Source organism: Sphaerodactylus townsendi, linkage group LG01 (assembly GCF_021028975.2).
Source record: "Sphaerodactylus townsendi isolate TG3544 linkage group LG01, MPM_Stown_v2.3, whole genome shotgun sequence".
Taxonomy (NCBI): Eukaryota; Metazoa; Chordata; class Lepidosauria; order Squamata; family Sphaerodactylidae; genus Sphaerodactylus; species Sphaerodactylus townsendi.
This window is the reverse complement of record NC_059425.1, coordinates 85,934,146-85,954,137: the sequence shown is the minus strand read 5'-3', so window position 1 is coordinate 85,954,137 and position 19,992 is coordinate 85,934,146. Positions and strand designations below refer to the sequence as shown.

At 43.2% G+C, this 19,992-nt stretch overlaps 1 protein-coding gene across 1 annotated transcript in view; it reads right to left on the bottom strand.

The window, feature by feature from the left end:
• The window catches only part of LOC125437539 (translin-associated protein X-like), a 19,546-nt gene extending 13,067 nt beyond the window's left edge, over positions 1 to 6,479 (bottom strand). The window contains exons 1-4 of the mRNA XM_048505186.1: positions 6,238 to 6,479; positions 5,280 to 5,387; positions 3,841 to 3,955; positions 2,025 to 2,155 (exon numbers count right to left, since the gene is read on the bottom strand). Of these exons, the coding sequence (XP_048361143.1) occupies positions 2,025 to 2,155; positions 3,841 to 3,955; positions 5,280 to 5,387; positions 6,238 to 6,253 (370 nt within the window). The 5' untranslated portion in view covers positions 6,254 to 6,479. The remainder of the gene's footprint in view (positions 1 to 2,024; positions 2,156 to 3,840; positions 3,956 to 5,279; positions 5,388 to 6,237) is intronic.
• Between the last annotated feature and the right edge of the window lie 13,513 nt (positions 6,480 to 19,992).

The following is a 19,992-nucleotide window of genomic DNA, read 5'->3' as shown; positions in this document are numbered from 1 at the left end:
TAGATAGATAGATAGATAGATAGATAGATAGATAGATAGATAGATAGTATACTGGTAGGTACAGTGTTAATAATAAATTCTGCCGTAGTTACATCTGCACTTGTACAATGTTAAACTAGCAAGCTGTTCTAGGAAGTGAATGGATTATTATGTTCCCAATCTTTCTGTTCACAGAGACAAATCTTTATTACTGGCAGCAACTCCCTCAACATAGTTGTGGAACATTTTTCAAACAAAATCTCTTGCATTTGGTCTGATTAGAAAACTACATATTAAACAAAATCCAAACTACTGTTGTCCATAATATAATTTGTTACATTTGCTCAGATAACTTCATCCATTGCTCTGTCAGGTACTGACAGGATGCTTAATAATGTGTGTAACCACATAACCACCCTCAATTCTTTCCTGAATGGTACAATCTTTCAAGAAAAATGCTGAAGTTTCAATGGGTATGGTAAATGCTTCCTTAAAGGAAAGTAAAAAGGCTATTTTTTTCAGCACCAATGCATTATATTTTTTCTTTTGACAATTACTCTCAATGTTAATGTAAACTGACCCACACACACTCTTGATTCTAACCTTCCATGTGGTTGAGATTCCATTCCAGGAATTCCTGGATGATACACAAATAAAAGAATATATGTGTCAGCAAGTTTTTGTTATAAAAAAATGAGAATAAGCCAGTTGAAATGGAATACAGAAGGAACAAGTTACAGTGCCTGGGTGCTCAACATATCTAATTTTGAACAATCTGCCTCCTCACAGAATGATTTCGTATAGCCTGACCCTCTCAATCTTGTAAGCTAAGCAGGGATCGGAGAACCATCAAACCAGCTCTGCTTCTCACTTGCTTTGAAAGCCCCTTGCTGGGATCACTATAAGCTGTTTGAAGCTTGGCAGCACATTCATACATGCAAATAGACTTGATAAAGATCTTGCAATGCTATGTCACAAGATGTCAGTAGCTATTTTTAAAAAAGCTGGTGGTAGAGAAGCCAAGTAAGGTACCACCACCCCAACACTGGGAGGCAGGCATGTTAGATAAGTAAGCTGGGTAGCAGAACCAGCAAGCAGAACAATGACAGTGAAAAGAGTGGGTAAGCAAGGTAAGCAAGTAAACTGTAAACTGCAAGTAAAAGTAAAATTGCCTAGTGGGTGAGCAAGGTAGGCAGAGGAAGGGACAGACAGACAGAAGAGGAAAGAGGGAGTAGAATTTTTGCTCCTCAACAAGTTTCTTGTGGGTCCCAATTGCTAACACCTATCAACTCACAGACTGTGGCTTACTTCTGGAATATAAGATCTCAGTCATCCATGCTTGTCTTCATTAAGAATACTGTTCACATAGCTATGGCACAGTGTAGAAAGGAAAGCAGCTTTTAGTGAATGTGTCTATGAACTGGATATCGATTCCAGCAGCTCTGCATACTTGGTTCTCTGTGTGTGCACATAAAAAAGGAACTTTCTCATTCAGTCTTCAATGTATCACTGGCAAAGGGAAAAATGCCTAAAATAACTGAATCTTCATGACCTCTCTCTTAAATATTTATCACCAGCACTTTAGAGGAAAAGTGTCTATGTAAGTCCAATGTACAAAAGAAATTAACTACAATCTTCATGATAAAGCATAAGATGTGTACAGATACTTAAGATTTTTCATTCATTTATCATTTAGACCTTCCAATCAGGTGCTGTTGAGTCATCTTGGGTACTCATATAAATCTCCTGTGTGCCTGCAAGTTGCGCTTCTGAATATAGTCAATATTAGCCACAATCACCAAGAACTTATTAATCCAAAGTTTAACACACATTACGTAGATGTTCCTGTCAACCTCTCTACAGCACACCTCTGATTTACTGTATAATAAGTTTACAAATCCTATATTGTATTAGGATCAAACTAACCATTCTTCCTTTGGAACAGAGACAATTACTTCCACATGTCAAATGAAGTAAAGCCAGTCCTTTGGAGTTGCACTTGAGCTACATTTTACTTGCAATGACTGTTGCATTTTCATACCTACCTGGAGAGATGGCTCTGTGGAACTGGTAAATATCCTCTCCCATTAATTCTTGCGCAATTTGTTTTATCTTCTGTCTCACACCATCTAATTTGGCTTCAGATTCCATTAATATTTCCTCCCTGTTGGGAGCGCTGTGATCACAGAATGAAAGTCACAAAGCAGCAGTTGTTGGAACATCAGGATAGAAGCATTAATACACAAATAGAAGCATTAATACACAAATAATTTACCCAGATTCTAAAAAATGGCACGTTTCCAATGCCTGAACACAATTCATTGACAGCCCGTGGAACCAACATCTGATGTCTATGAAATACTTTTCTGACTCTACAAGCAGTTTGCCACTAAAATACTACAGTAATATAATTGGCTAAGCATGCAATTTAAATGCTGCCTAAATATATTAGAAATACAGCAGATTTCATCACACCGATTTATTCTTACTGCAGGAAGACAATAAGAGGTTTTTAAAGAACAGGATGAGTTAAGGTACAAATTATAACCAAAAAACTACTATTCAGCTAAGTCAACTGCTAGTTTATAAAGAATTGCAAATTGTGACAGAGAATAAAAGCTCTACTATTGAGGCACAAGGAAAGAAATATGTACAATGTTTGGTGGCATATCACATATTTCCACACAAGCTTTTATTTGTTTCTAGTTCTCAACATCATCTGTACAGCTGCAGTTACCAGTGCATCAATGCTGTCAAATAACTGATGATCACTTCCACTATAATTACCACATTGTCTAACAGCGCTTATAAGCAAGTCTAGCCAGCACTACTGTTAAAAACTATAAACAGCTATCATCATTCACAGACGCATACCGGCCAAGAACTAGACAGACACAGATAACAATGGAAAAATTAAAAGAAAACATCTCTTAAGCAAAGCCTGATATTTCCACAGGACTGCAGTTAATTAGATGATCTCATTAGGCAGCAGATACCAACAACGTTTTACAATTTTACTACAAAAAGAGTTATTTCCAGAATTTGCTTGAAGGACACAACAAGCAGCACTGTTGCAGTACCAAAGTATTATTAATTATTAAATTTAATAAACCACCCACCCCCAAAGGACTCTGACAGGCAGGGGGAGGAGGGATTAATGTGATGCTCATCTATCCCTCCCTTACCACGCTGTATTTGTGTGGTAGGAAAGCAGAGGTCTACAGCTGCAGCTGTACTGCTCGTATACCACCATCAATCACAATACCACTTCCATCACAATAGAGCACTCTATTTTCATGGATCTTCTGCTTCTCTTAGTTATCTCTATTAAAGAGTTACAGGGATATTGGCAACCCCTAAACCTCCCCTTCCTTTTATTTTTACAGCCCATTGGGGGTGGGGGCACTTCAATGGAGTTCCAAATGGAACAGCAGGAAAAAAAAGTAACCTGCTGCCACCTGGAAAGCTCCATAGAAAAAAGAGGGCCACATCAAGGTCATCCTGGACCAAAAAGCCTTTAGAAGCTAATTCCTCCTGCAGGAATGTGGTAGCCCACCCCCAGCTGTGCCAGCATCCCTTTTTATACTGGTGTAGCTCCAGGAAGGCAGCCTTTTCCATGTTGGGCACTTAGTATGAATCAGAAGAGTAATTTTACTTTAAGTCTTTCTAAACAGATAGAACATAAAGCAGGACTTTAATAGGTCTGTAGAAACATGAAATTCAGCAGCTTTTTCACCTGTGCATGACAAAGACACACCCACCAAAACTCTTCCAAAACAGGAATCGTTTCATCCTTTGTATATTGTCACCCGATACAAGAGAGGAGAAACACTGAATCAAGGAAGCTGAACGATTACTCACCTAGTGATCCTGTGTAGTAAAAATATGGTCCTTTTACTCTCAATTGTTATATCACGACTAAGTTTCACAAGCCGTTCATACTTATCATGTCTAGTATCAAGCTCCAGCTGAAATGCTGCAAAACAGAATTCAAACATTGTATATAATTCATACACATGTTGAAATATCACATGTTTGGTTCCCAATGACCTGACATTATATAAGCATTTTTAAAGCAAGTAAGACTGTTAATGGATTTTTTTCATCTATCATATTAAAAACACCAAATTACACAAAACTCTTCTTTCCAAATAGGTTCTGAGAGCAAAACTTTAAGACCTATAAAACTTTTCAAGACTGTTTCCAATATTTTACTTTGCCTGAACAGGTTACCCTGATTCACGTAAGTCACATCTATTATCAGAAGATGTTTTGGTTAGTTTGTTTGAAAATCAGGGCTTCTTTCTCCATGCAATCACACATCTCTATAGGTCCTATACCAGTGATGGCAAACCTTTTAGAGACCAAGTGCCCAAACTGCAACCCAAAACCCACTTATTTATCACAAAGTGCCAACACGGCAATTTAACCTGAATACTGAGGTTTTTGTTTAGAAAAAAACGGTTGGCTCCAAGGTGCACACTACTTGGGAGTAAACTTGGTGGTAGTCGGTGGCTACCCCTCAAGCAGCAGCAGCCAGCCTGCTCCAGTCTCCAGCAGGTTCTGTGTGCACCTGCAGCTCTGCCCTGCGCTGCTCCAGAGCCTCCGCCCCACCACTCTGCCTCTGCCCCACCTCCTTGAGCAGGGGTCAGCCTGCTCTAGCCTCCAGCAGGTCCCTCACGCACTGCTCTGTGCCTCTCTAGCATCTCCACCTCCTCTGCCCCCCCCTCGAGCAGCAGCCACCTGGAGCACAGGCACCAGGCCCACCCAGCCGAGTCCTCCCTGCTCGGACGCACGTCATACCCAGCGGCCCAGGCCAGCCTAGGTGTGTGTGTGTGTGTTTTTCCGCCCCCCACATGATGAACTCCATGCGCGTGTGCCCACAGAGAGGGCTCTGAGTGCCACCTCTGGCACCCGTGCCATAGGTTCGCCACCACTGTCCTATACCTTCAAAATGAATCAGGTCACACAATGAATTGAGTATCAGCACTTTTACAATTGTGTACAAGCACTTTTAAATAGTTTCCACAATTGCCAAAATGACTACACGTGGTCTCCAAATACAACCTGGTATATTTTGAAATTTCTCAACATAGCCCCACACATAGGAAAAAGGTGATGGTATGCTAGTGTGAACCAGACTTCAAGCTTTTAAATAGAAATATGGACAAAATTTGGTGATATATCATATATTTCCACACAAGCTTTTATTTTTCTACAGTTCTCAAAACTATCATCTCTGCAGCTGCAGTTACTAGCGCATCAATGTTGTCAAAGAACTGATTAAATAGCGCCCTTACCTTTGAAAGCCATAATTATAGTTGAAGAAGAATTGATATTGTCTTTTTCTTCTCTTCGGTGGCCATGAGGGAAATTATCATGCTTTCTTTTTCTGAAACCACCAGGTCCTATCAAGAAAATTATAATAATACCTATGGAATCTTAATACAAATTAAATTAACTCCGACCATTTTTTCAGAAGGTGCATGCTTTCCCTGCTACTGATACAAACACTGTGTCCTGAAACTTTCATAAACAAAAACACTGGGCTCCAAAAACTGCAGACCGAAAAATGGCATTGGAGGTAAAGTGCCAAATTGCCTACCCGCCATTCCTCTTGCCTCTCCCCACCCCAGTTGGTACTGCTCCATTGACAACCAGTGGAAACCAAATGTCCACTCCTGCACTAAAAACATGATATGGGAGGGCAACACAAAAGAGTCACTGCGGGATTTTGCTGTTTGAGACTGTGCTGCCGCTTTTAACTATCAAACACCACAGCTCGTGGACTCATCACCAACGAAGCCAGGGTGAGTAGCCATTCTTTTAAAAAATAAGGCGACGGGGTGGGGGGCAGATCTCCCTTCATTTAAAAGAGACTTTTTAAACGAGTGGTTTGAGCATATCATTAGCAGCGAAGCCATCATGCGGTAAAACTGCCACATTTTTTTCACAGCACAAATCTTCCTGAGGGCGAGGGCGAGGGCGGGGAATCAACAAGTACTACCCCAAACGCACAGAGCAAGCCAAGAAGATGCCAATGCGTAATGAGGAGTCGTTGTTGCCGACAAAACATTTGGGTGGTTCTCACACTTTCCTGACATTTGGGGCCTAAACACGCGGGGAGGGGGTGATAATGTTACTTGAGAGAACGATTCGAGGAGAAAATAACTGAGAGGGGAAAGGCGGGAAAGCGGCCTTGACTGGGAAGGGGCCGCGAGGAGCCGGTCAATTCCCCCTCCACCCGCTGGCCACCACCTTCTTTGCTGCTCATGTCGGCTGCAGTTCTGCTCCGGGTGGCTCCAACTGTGTCGCTCGCGAGCTCCGAGAGCAGCCCCACTCGGGTCCCTTCGCCTTAATCCCCGCCCCTTAGCGCCTATCCAAAACTCCTGGCAGCGGAACGTCAGTTAGCGAGAATGAATGGGCGGTGCCTGTCACATCCGCTTTGGCCTTCGCGGGAAAATGTCCGTGTGGTCGGCACAGGTTAAGCTGTTTCTGCGGGTGGGGAAGAGCATAGCTATTCGAAGCAGGCAGTCGCCGGAGAGCTATATCCTGTGCGCCCTATTGCTTCAGCAAGTCCTCCGAAAGAGCGAGGCGGTGTGGGAAATGTAGTTTTCTTGTGAAAGCGGAGGAGGGCTGTCTGGGAGACGGAAGAAAACAAACGGTTCAGAATCATAAGATATAAAGTCCCAAATCAAATCAGAGGACGAATTCTTCTTCTCGTCTGACTCCTGAGAGCAAATGCAACCTTGAACCCGTGAATTTAAGCGTCTGCTCAGGGCTAGGACCGATTCTACTACCTTCAGAAAATTTCCTGTTTGTCAGTACCTAGTTTTAATCTGGGGTTGCCAACTCTGGGTTAGGAAATTCCTGGGAAAGAATGGGGGGGGGAATGGAATCTACAGAAGGTGATGCTTGGAGAGGGAAAGGGGTTTCTGGGGTATAATGCCATTTAATCCACCTTCAAAGCAGCCGTTTTCTTCAGGAGAATTAATCTTCCCTGTTTGGTTCATATATAAGGGTTAATAAATAATCAGCAGTTGGCTTCTGTAACCTTTGCTTGCTAGGAACCCATAAGTGTCAAGTGAGACTCACTTAATTGCAACATGGTGAAGAAAATCTCTGACATGTGCAGTAATGGTATATGAGAGACAAAACCCAGAGTTTGTGACACAGTTGTGTATAATCTTATATGGAATAGCATACTCATACACTTATAGAAGTATTAAAAAGTTTTGCTTTTAGAACTCATTAGAAAAACCCCTAGTGTTAACAGAATCATTGGAGATGTTGGGCTGTGTACCCTTTAAACTGATCCCTTCTGGTTGGTAAAATCATCTAAGAAGTTGAAGTCTTTCCTGTACCAAAAATTCTGAAAATAATGTTGGCTGGGGGCTTTCTGAAACCTCTTTAAAAGGCTGTGATTAGCCTGCTGTGATTAGCCTGCTGCTGTCTTCTCTGGAGATGAAAGTGTCATGTCAGCTAATTATAGACTTGTTCCTAGCTTCCCCATTTTGGGGGAGAATTATCAAGACAATTGTGGCAAAGAAAATTCAGAATTATCTCGATGACACATTTGTCCTTGCCCTATTTCAATTTGTCTTTAAGTCTCTTTTTAGAATAGCCACAATTTTGATAGCACTGGTAGACAGTTGCCACTTACAAACTGATGACCCTTCCCCTACACTTGCTATTGGATTTATTTGTTGTTTTTGATACAATAGAAGATGCTAAACTGTTGAGATTATGGGACAGATCTAGGACCGAGTGGGGCAATGTTGAAGTGGCATGAATTGTTTTTATCGGACCAAACTCAAAAAATGGGGCAAGAAAAAATGCCTCCTGTAAAATTCCTGCTATAGTACTAATCCAGACATCTAGAAAATAAGAGCTGTGACTCTGAACCTCTCAGCAAGCAAACGTTTAACCATTCCTCTTGATATAAGTATGAGTGCCAGCTTGGTGTAGTGGTTAAGAGTGGTGGGCTGCCATCTGGAGAATCAGGTTTCTTCCACATCTGCCGCAGACTCTTATCTAGTGAACTGGATTTATTTTTCACTTTTACACTTGAAGCCTGGTGGGTGACCTTGGATTATTCACAGTTCTTCGGAACTCTCTTAAGCCCACCTACCTTACAAGGTGTCTGATGTGGGGACAGCAAGGAAAATAATTTGTAAGGCCCTTTGAGTCTCCTTACAGGAGAGAAAGGCGGGGTATAAACCCAAACTGTTCTTCTTCTGTTTAGGATCATACTGTAACTCCCACAAGATTTGATTATCAGCTAACCAGAAAAAGAAGCTAAGATTGCTCCTGTACCTTTAACAACAGCTTGACTTGTAGAAATCAGCAGTACCTCAATGCTATCGACATGAGCATTATCAAGTACACACAGAACTATTTAATGCTTCTGACCAGGGATCTATCAAAAAGTTGGCAACTTGACAACCAATCCAGCTTATTTACAGCTATGTACATGAAGCCAAGTGAGAAATTACCATTCTAAATTAGGTTCCCAGTTTGAGCAGTATATTCATCCTAAATGTTAATACTGCTCAGTTGTGAGATTAGATCAGTGTACTGTGTATTTCTTTGACCTGAATAACCCTGACTGACTCGCCTGATCTTTTTAGATCTTGGAAGCTAAACAGGGTTGGCCTTGGTTAGTATTTAGCTGGGTGACCACCAAGGATGTCTAAGGTCACAACACAGAGACAGGCAATGGCAAACCACCTCCAAACATCTCTTCCCTTAAAAACCCTATAGGGTTGCCATAAGTCAACTGTGATTTGACAGTACTTTCCACCACCTTATTTTATATTACTAGTCTGTTTTTATTTGAATACCACCTTGAAAGCTTCAGTTTGAGGGTGAGGTTCTTGCCGGTTTTACCTAACCAGCCTGGATGATTTAATTTCTCTATTGCTTGCCTGGGGATCCTGGAATCCAAGACCCTGACAGGGGGCAGTCTAAAATAATGTAATTATATTCATAATAAAGCATAATTAGTTTATGTCTGTAGAAATCACATCAGATAACAAACCCAAGCATTACTAGGTTGCAGCACTGTAGCTTTAGACCTGATACCTAACCATGAAAAAAGGCTGTGGTAGCTTCATTCATCCTCCCCCTTCCCCCACTGCTGTGTGGCACCCCTGGAGTCTTGCTGGCTGCTTTTGCAGAGGTAAGGACCAGGGAACAATGGGGCCAAGAAGTTTCTGCTTCCTTATCTGCCAAGGCAGCCCAAATCTGAGAGCTCTGACTTTTTTTAATCAACCAGGACATTTCCCAGGGAGCCACTGTCTTGAAGAGCTGCCCAGGGTCCTCCTTGCAAAACAAACAAACACTTCTCTGTGATTATGCCTTACCCACTATCTTTGGTATGGGTGCAGCAGTGGCCCCTGTGCTTGCATCTGGACTACCAACTTCATTAGGGGAATGCAGTGACTAAGAAGACAAAGGAGCCGCTGTTGCTTCCACCACCTCAGCACTTCCTCACTTTGCCACCATGATCAACCTGGCACGATTACGAAAATGAGCTGGAAGTGATATATCATGTGATGTTAATCAGACATTGTGCACTTTTAAAAATTTATTTTCTCAGCCCCCATTTAAAGATATAGAAAATTATTTTAATTGCAACTGAGTTAATAGCAAACCTCGTGTCATCCAGGCCCCCTGTGGACAGGACTGGGGGGAGTGAACTGTTGCCATATTGATTCTTTTAAATTACAGAGTGAATTACTGTTTTATGTTTCATTTTATATATTAAATTATGATGTACACTGCCCTGAGCCTACTGGGGAGGGCAGTCTAAAAATATAATTAATTAATTAATTAATTCAGCCTGAAGACAGTTACATGAACTGTTCTGTTCTCGAAGCAAGCTAAAAATCAGGTGCCTTGCATTTGGCCAGAACAGAGTGTAAGACTCACAGACAAATAAGTAACAGTTCAAAAATGGTTTAATAATATTGAAAGCTTAGGACTCTGACTCCTCCCATGAAGTCTGTCTAAAAAGGATACTTGCAGTGCTGGAAATGTTTGGAGATGGTTTGAAGAACTTGCAGACATGAACTCTTTCCTTAACCGCTTATAAGGAAGTCTGGACTGCTTGTCCTGCTTCTGAGATCTCCTGGTGTCTTCTACTTGGACTCTGTTTCCCTATAATTCTGTTGAAATTGTGTAGTCATCCCCGCAGGGTCGTCGCTAAGGAATAGGCGAGACGCGGAGGAGGTTTCATCTGGTGGAGAGCGTCAGCAACAGGAAGCGCGGGATTTCGTGATCCTGACAACTCTCCCTGTGCTGGTCTCTGGCACCTTTTATTAGGGTTTCATTGTGGGCGTGTAAAGGAGGTGGGTAGGGAGATGAGCGGGAGACCGGGAGACCTGGAGATCATCATGTGATGCATGATCTCACCTGGCTGCTACGTGCGGAGAGGAGCGTAAGCGTCTGGGCCTAATCCTCACCTGGGGGCAAGACCATTGTCCCTGCGCCCGGTGACTGAGCCAGACAGTTCATGACCCGTGACTCATAGGGGGATGAGGAGTGGGGGTGCGGTGCGACCAGAAGGCCGTAGGAGCGTAGGTGTTCCAGCGCTCGACCACGGTGCTGCTGGGTCAGCGGTGCATTACTACAAATTGGATTACCGGTACTTAAAAATCATGGATCTTGTACACCTTAAATGTAACAATTTAAACATCTGAAATATTGCTGTCTCCAACCTTTCCTAGACACCTGAACTAAAAACAAAAAACAAAACTGTAAAGGAGATCCCAGGTTCAGCCCCATACCAATTTTGATAGACCAGTAGTCTAACTGGGTATCAGGTAGACTCATGTATTTTCCCCAAAAATAAATCTATCCTTTTCACTAAGAGTATTTTGGATTTCTATCGCCACACAGTCACTCACTGAGTAAAAATACAGATTACATTCACTTACTTATGTAATTATACTGTTTGGCATATTTATGAAACATAAAAAAATGTAATGCTGTAGCCTTTTACAATTAAATACCATAAACCAGCAGCAATCAAATTACAGCATGTAATTAAGGCAGTGTTGGATACATGACACTTTATAAGCTGCAAAAATAAGTTACGTTTGCCAACTGATCAGAAAAAAGAGCAGATGTTACACAATAATAAGTAGGAAAACCATGCTGCAGCATTACAAAAGCATTTTCACTTGTTCATATTACAGGGGAGGGCTGTGGCTTAGTGGTAGAGAATCCGCTTTGACTGTAGATGGTCCCAAACCTGACCATCAATATCTCCAGTAATAAGGATCAGATAGCAAGTAATATGGAAAACTTCGACCAGAGACTCCAGAGAGTTGCTGCCAGGCACAGCAAGCAATATTGACGGTACTTTCCGCACAGACACTTTAAAACATTTTCAGACAGGAGATAAAACTTTTCCTTTGAGGAGTTCTGCAAAGTTTTTGGCCCAAAATGCTTTATTTGCAGCCTGAAAACATTTTAAATGCGTCCTTGATTTTAGCGATTTGTCTTCTGAAAATGTTTTAAAAATGTTTTGACATGTGCAATATTTTAAAGATAAGTTCTTAAGTGCCTCTCTGGAAGCAGTCCCTCCTTTGACTCTCCTCCTCAGCTTACTTATTATTCTGAGCTTGTTCTGCCATTTGATCTGTTTATTTTCTTGGTCAGGTTTTTTTTTTAATTTGAGGGGAATCTCTTCAAAGCTTTGAGTGCAAGACCTATGAAAAATCACAGCATGAAGCTTTGAAGCATCGAAGCATTGGATTTACAGAGAATAAAAACAAAACAGAACAGAACAAGCACAAAATGGCAGCCAAGAATCATTTCGAGGGTGAATGTGAACAAACCAGGAGGACGGGAGTGAAAACGTTTTGCAAACATTTTCAGTGACTTGTGGGGGGGTGGGGAATGTTCTTAGCAGACCAATGGTGTTACTCAGTAAAAGCAACTTCATGTGCTGAAGCTGCCTCTAAAGGCACAGCTACAGATGCTTTTTGCAAACTTGGCAAACCAAGAAAAAGGCACCACACAAAGTTTTTATTTTGTTACATAATTGTTGAAGTTAAATTTGTAATTGGTAACCAGAATAGATGCCTCTCAAAAGATTTGCATCTAACATTAAAGACATCTGTCAGACAGATGCACAATTAATCCTGACCAAGTAAGTAAGAGGCATGTGGTTTGGTCAGACAGATGGATCAAATGGTCCCTTCGGGGATGAGGCGGCCTATAAATTTAATAAATAAATAAATAAATAAAATGCCATCAAGTCACAGAAAATATATAGCCAGAAACAGGCTCTTCTGAACTTTGAATTCCAACTATTTGTGCAAGACTACATGGAACTCGTCTGTTCATAGAGATGAGCCAGAGAAAAGCAAACACTTGCAGATGAAAATCCCTACAAAGGCAGGCACTCAGAGATACAACTCCCTACAACAACTGATATGCCCTCAAAAATCTGTCCCTCCAAGTATCTGCCTCTCCTAGCTCCCCAAATTTCTGTAAACAAGGAAAGCTGTAAATAGCCTCTGGAGAGTTTGTCCTGGCCCTTCAGGGAAGAGGTGCATACTGTAAGAATTATCTGGAAGCTTTTTAAAAAAGGTATTTCATAAGCAAACTCTGTGTTGTTCAATAATATTTTTAACTTCTGTAATAATCACTCTGTTCTGGCTAATAACTGGTAGTTGGTTGTAATGGTTTTAAAGAAAATACTTTACAAAGCTTGTTAGCAAGTATGTTATTATATACCAAAAGATGGTGAATCATAAACTCAGGGCCAAACTCATATTACAGATATTATATGATCACCATGGGGACTAACAGCTGGGATCCCAATGGGGCAAATAATTCCACTTGTATTCTGAAGTGGGGCAGCTCTCAGGGACCAGGGCTTCTGGAAGGGCTTACTGTGACAATATTAAGTATTGACTGAAATACGCTATGAGATCCACTTTTCTCAGATGTAAGGTATGTACACTAAATTTCTTCCCCATTTATTTTCCAATAGCAGGGGGCAAAGTATGAAAGTAAGGTAGCGCTGCTATATTTCCTTTGCAGAACTAGAAGAAACAGCAAAGTATTGTAAGTTCCAAAGAACTCACTGTGTTTTATCAGTGTTATTGTTAAAGCAGCAATTCCAATAGAATAAAGAGCAGAAAGTAGATTAAGTTGAACACATTTTCAAAGAAAAAGGAGGAGTAGGAATGACATTCTAATATTGTTTTTAGCATGTCATTATACTGAGTCAAGGTGATGTAACGGCATTAAGTAAATATCACAATGCAAAGGTGGTTATGTTATGATTATTTGGTGCTTCTGAAAAACAGTGTGCCATTTAAAAAGGTTTTCCTTAGCTTTTAGAAAGAATTACTATTCTGTGTTATATAACCCCTTGTAATTAAACTATGGGAAAAAGCATAAAAGGTATATATAAAGAATCTTATTTAAAACACATTCCAATTAAGGCTGATTTTGCACTTTCTAAATGCTCCCTGGCTTAGCCAGGGGCCGCACCTACTGCGGGGCTCAGTGACATAGGTATAGATTTTTAATGGGGCGGGGGTTTTGAGTCCCCAAGCCCTGGCCTCAGTGCTTATGAAAGCAGCTCTCCCAGGCCAGGGACGACAGAGTCCCATATACAAAAATGGAGGGAACTCAAAATTGGCTGGGATTCTAGTCTCTCAGACAGGCACTCTTCAACCTCTCACACACAAACGCAGGCTGGCACGAGGGTAACTTGAACAAAACAAATTAAATTTATTTTAAAAACAAAAGAAAGGCTTCTTAAACTGGCTTAGAGAGGTACTAACGCTTGACAGTTTCAGAGAGTTCTTTTTACTTAAAAATTACAGAATTTAAGATGTTACTTAGGTTTTACACACACACACACACACACACACACACACACATGCAGGTGACTCTTCAGGAATGATTTTGCTTTAGATCTACTAACTTTCTTCACAGACGGACACTAGTCCTTTCTGATCCACAACCCACTGAATACACACACACCCACTCTATGCACTGTGAGATTCTGGCATACAAAGCCTCCTTCTCTCACACTAATCCCAAACTCGCCTCACTGCCTGTGGATTGGGCTTTTCCCAGACTGGTGTTACACAGAGTAGAACAGACTCTAGGTCTGGACAGTATTTACTGTCAAGCCACTGACTGGCGCGTCACTTTGCACCAAACTCAGGGCCTCCTTTCTCTGACAAGCCTCCTCAGCTTGTAGAGTGACTGGACTTCTGTCAGCTAAGACTGCTGAAACAGAATCCTTCAGTTCAGATCTGACAGACAGTTCTCTGTCAAACTCTGGCTCTTCCTGAATCTCTCTCCCAATCTTGACTCCTTCTGACCTCTATATCAAAATCTCTTCAGAGAGGGTGTATCTCCTGACAGGCTCTGCTCTGTCTATTTATACTGCTCGCACTCTGGCTCCCCCTATCCCTGGCCATAGGCAACTGTGCCTTTCTCGACCAATCAAAAGGGGTCTTTTGTATAGTGGAGCCTGTTGCCTTACCTCTGGCTGTTACTAAGGCCTCTTCAGTAGGCCTTTCAAACACACCAGCCCTTCAGTGTGGGGCAATTCCGTTACAGTGGCCACTATGATGTTGGAATCCATCCCCAAACAGCATCACTTTCAATGGTGTTTAATCTAGGGAGCCCAGATTCTCCTTTTAAATCCACTTTAAAGGGAGAATCTGGGAAAATTTGGGGGGGTGCCTGCTGTCAGGATTCCAATTGTAAAGCTAGAAGCACCAAACTTTCAGGGTATCTTTAGGAGACTCTCCTGATGATACCACCCAGGTTTGCTAAACTTTGGTTCAGGGGGTCAAAAGTTATGGATCCTCAAAGGTGTAGCCCCCATCTTCTATTAGCTTCCATTGCAAACAATGGGGGATTGGGCTCCCCCTTTGGGAGTCCATAACTTTGGACCCCCTGAACCAAACCTCACCAAACCTGGGTGGTACCATCAGGAGCGTCTCCCAACAAATCCCTGAAATTTTGGTGTTGCTAGCCTAAAAACTGCACCCCTTGCAGGCCAAAACCAAAAAACTCTAAAAAAAATACAAAAAACCCACAAACGGGGGTGGAACTTCAAACATGTAAGAGAGGGTTGAACCCGAGAAAAAAAACCCTTACGTACGTCCTTGTTGGGGCTTCTCATCCTGCTTGTAGTTCTCCACTGCTACCCAGCTCTTTCCTATGCTCAAGTCTGGGCCAGTGAGGGAAGCCCCAAATGGTTCCCCACAAGCCCGGGACTTTCCCATAAGCACCACTTGAGCACCACGAGCTCTTCCATAGTCTCTTTCATGCATGTGTGGGCAGCCTCCGTCTCCTGCGTTCAGATTGGCTGAATCTCGCCCCATTCCCCCCATTCACTTTCAGTTTTACATGACTCTGAAAACAAATCAAACGCGGAGAATCGGTGCCTTCGGGCTCCCCCACCCCAGTCTAAAATCATTGCGTGTGCAATGGGATCGCTATCCTCCACCCCCACCCTGTCTAAAATGTAAATCTAAAATCCTTGCAAGTGCAAGAGAATTGCCACCCTCCTGTGTGCGGCGCCTTCAAGTGCTGCTTTTCTGCCCAAGATTTCTCCCTCCTATATAAAAAACATTTCTCCCTCCGTTTTTTTTTCACTGCAAGGGGAGAGGAGGGCACCACTTCTCAGCGCCTGTCCCTTGGTGGGGTGGGCCAGAGCAGCGAGGCAGGAAAACTGGCCTCATTTCTGCTACGGAGGAGTTTTGCACAGAGCCGGAAGCCTCCGGAGCAACAAAGGGGCATTTCTAAAGGACCTCAACCTTTGAAGTTCAGGAAATTCGCAGAGCAAAGCCATTGCTATAGGATGGCTCCGGGGCAGAAACATGGCAACCACGCTGCAGCACCGGGGGCTGTGCAAAACTCCCGATTGCATTGGGTCATTTCCCATGCCAACAAAGGGGCAATTTCAACATGCAATATCAGCCTAAACTTGCCAGTATTTCACTTCCAGACCAGTATGGTATCTTCTCAGGTATACAGCTTAAATGTTTTTTTCTAAAAAAAAATAAAAACCACTGATACAAATGCCATTTTATTACAGCCATCCACATTTGTGGAACCCAGTTAGTGCTGAGGAGACAACTAATGGGTCATAAGAGGGAAGATTTTGTTTTGTTTTGGGAACATCCCAGAGGTGGGATCCAACCAGTTCTCACCACTTCCCTAGAAGTGGTTACTAATTTTTCTGAGTGCCGAGAAGGGGTTACTAAAGCAACCTCCCTGCCCAATAGGGACTGGAGGTGCGTGTGTGCGGTGATGCCACTGTTTGAATCCCACCACCATCGGAACCTGTTATTAAAATTTTTGGATCCCACCACTGGAACATCCCCTCACTGCCATGAAGCTCACAGGGCCTGTCACACACATTCTACTTACCTAAAAGGATTATTGTTGTGAGCAAAGAATGGAGAAAGGGGGACCATGCATACTAGCTTGAGCTGCTCAAAAGTCCACATTAAAGTGTAACATACAGTGTAAGTTGAAACTTGTGGGCACCCAATACCATAACAGCTTTATAGGAGGACAGATGCCAGTTCCACTCTCCCATGTTGCTAGGATTACAACATGTTGTTCTCAGAATGAAGAGAAGATAGGCTAATCCTCGCCCAGCCACTCCTTTGTACCCTCTCAACCTTGTTCTTCTTTTTGGGAAATGAGCCAAACTTTCTTCATCCCCCTTGCCCAGCTTCTTAAGCACAACCTGGCATACCTCTCATGGAATATTTTGCCTGCCCTGCTATAGGCTCAGGCTCCCCACAGTGCAAACAAACAATCCTGCTTCGCAGTCTTGTCATATCTGGGCCTCTGGTGGGCAATCTTCTTGTCATTAATGGGCAGGCTACCTGTCATGGGCTGGCTGCCAAGAAAGCCAAGTTGGCAAATGTGCAGAGTCTTTATTTAACAGGCAAAATAGTCCCCAAAACACTAGGCAAATCAATGGTCAGTCCTAATTAAGCAAGGAAGCTCACCGGTCAACCGAGTAGTAAAAGTCCAAAACACAAGTCCAGACAGCAAGTCCAGGAGGCAGAGTCCAGGGGTCACAACAAGAAGCAGGCTTTCCAAAGTAGCACGCAGGTCCAAGGCACAGCACCAGGTCGAGGTGACATCTTGACTTCTGTAGAGTTTGCTGCTGCGCTCTCCCTCTTATTTGCCATGGGGGCGGGGATTGTCCTAGAAAGTCTTGCCTCAAGGGCTACTTACAGACAGTACGCAGATGATCTAGCCAACCTTCAGTGCTCAACTAGCTCCAAGCACAGTTTTGGGCAACGTTGCTCTAAGGGGGAAGGTGGGTTGGAGGGACTGCTTGCTTGAGGTGCTGGGAGCAGGTTCTGAGAGCGCACCGGATCGCTGGAGAGCCAAGCACACATTCCTATCACTGGGCTGTCAACGCAGGATGGTGTTTCCAGGCTGAGTTGCTGCGCTTGCGCTGCTCTCCGCTCTTCTATTGGTGGATCTAGGTGATCTGATGCTACTTTGCTTACAGATGACTCTTCCTCCTCATCCTAGCTGCAGTTGCTGTCATTCTCAAAGCCAGGAAATGTGCCTTTGCTACTGGTGGAGAGATCGGGGGGGGGGGGGGGTATGGCAGGTTGCTTTCACTTTCAAACCCATAAAAGGTCCCCTCACTCTCTGGTGACACTACCTCCACCCCTCTTTCTCCAGAGTCTACTCTGATGAGCATTAATTCGGGATTTGAAAGGTCGTGTTACCGAAACCTCAAATCCATGCCCTTACATGCCAATGCTTGGCCAGTGCCTGACTGCAGGTTTAAGGGCCTGTCTACAGTGGCTTACCCTGGCTACAGGCCAGGACTACTGTAGCCCAGCTGGGTGAACATTTGAGGAGTCTCCTACTTATAAGTCATGTGCTCCTGGAAACAGCACTGCTGTCAGGAAGCCAAAGCACAACAAAATATCCATGTGGAAATAATTTATATCTGTAATGTATGTATTCCTTTACTGTGAGCCAATCTAGCTACCAATTGTCTTTGTGAATCACTGTACTTCTGTAAAATTTTGGGTTATATAAGACCTTAACACCCATTTTGGTTGCTTGGTTTTTACCAGCACTTAAGACCCAAATAGCTGGTGCAGTTCTGAATTCTGAAAATGTGAGCTGTGATTCACAGAAGCTCATATTGAAATAAACATTAACTATATTGTCGAAAGCTTTCATGGTCAGAATCAACTGGCTGTTGTGGAGTTCTGGGCTGTGTGGGTGTGGTCTGGTAGTTCTTGCTCCAAGGGAAAAAGACATCTTACCATGACATGCCTCTGAAGATGCCAGCCATAGATGTGAGTGAAACATTAGGAATAGAATCTACCAGAACACAACCTGGAAAACCCACAACAGCTAGTAAACATTAAATTTTTAACACTGGACTCCTGTTTTACTTTGGTGCAACAAACCAATACAGATATTCCTTTGTAATGCTGGACTCACATCCCTTCACTGCTGTTTGCACTGGTGCTGATGAACCATTAAGGAAGTTGTGTAACTCTCCCAAGCACCTCCTCGAAGTCCCTGTGCAAAAAAACATGCAAAAAAAACATTCCCCTCCTGATAATGTTAAACAGTATTTAACAATTATTTTCTGTAGGTCTTGTTCATTAACCTAAATCAGTGGTGGCGAACCTATGGCATGCATGGACAGGTGGCACTCATAGCCCTCTCTGTGGGCACACGCCCACAGAGTTCGTCATGTGGGGGGAAATTGCCCCCCCCCCCCATCTAGGCTGGCCTGGGCTGCTGGGCACAACATACACGCACTGCAGCAAGTAGGGAGGATTCGGCTGGTGGGCCTGGTGCCTGTGCTCTGGGTGGCTGTTGCCCAAGGGAGGGGCAGAGGCAGAGGCAGAGGTAGAGGAGGCGGAGATGCTAGAGAGGCACAGAGCAGTACGTGGGGAACTTGCTGGAGGTTAGAGCAGGGTGGCCCCTGCTCGAGGGGGTGGGGCGGAGGCGCTGAAGCAGCACAGGGCAGAGCTGCGAGTGCATGCAGGACCTGCTGGAGACTGGAGCAGTCTGGCTGCTGCTGCTTGAGGGGTTGAACAAACAAAATGTGTGCCTTTTCAAACACCAGGGAAATGCTCAAGTTTTTTGCCGATCACCTGGGCAGATCAAGCCTAAGGTGGAGGGTCCAAGATGCATTTAGGATTTTTTTAAAAGCACACCTAGGTCTTCGCTAGAACTGCTTTTATTTTTGTTCCTGTTGCATTTTTATGGGAAGTCAAGTGCAGTGATGACATGTGAAGGAAAAACCGCAGATCAGATGGCTGCTCCATCAATTTAGCTTTCCTGAAGTTATCCCACCCCACGCACAGCATTCTTGCTTAGGATAGTCTTCCCTGACTGCCTTTTTACTTCTATTTTGTGTGTGTGTGTGGGGGGGTGTTATTGGGTTTCAGAAAGCTAAAGTTTTACTTCCCTCTCCCGCACACATCCCTCCCCCCACCAGCTCCCCAGTGTTATAATAGTGTAATTATTTCAGGGAGATTATTAGCATTAAATCTAAGACCTAGTTTTGGGGAAGCAGTGTAGGTAACCCTGTTAAGACCCACTGATTTTCATGGGAAGAACTAAAGCATGATCCTTTACCTGGGAGTAAGCTTGGTTTCTGGCAATGGGGCTTGCTTCTGAGTGAACCCTCCTAGGGTTGTGATTCACCCATTCGAAGTGTTGCATGGTTGCTTCAAAGCAAAGTCACCGACTACCACCAAGCTTACTCCCATGTAACGCGCACCTTGGAGCCAACCTTTTTTTTCTAAACTAAAACCTCAGTATTCAGGTTAAATTGCCGGGTTGGCACTTTGCTATAAATGAGTGGGTTTTGGGTTGCGGTTTGGGCACTCAGTCTCTAAAAAGTTCGCCATCACTGACCTAAATGATCACATAGTCTATATAGGCAACCCTTCTCCTAAAAAAAAATCCCAACATTCCAATTAGTGAAAGTTATGTTGTGATCAC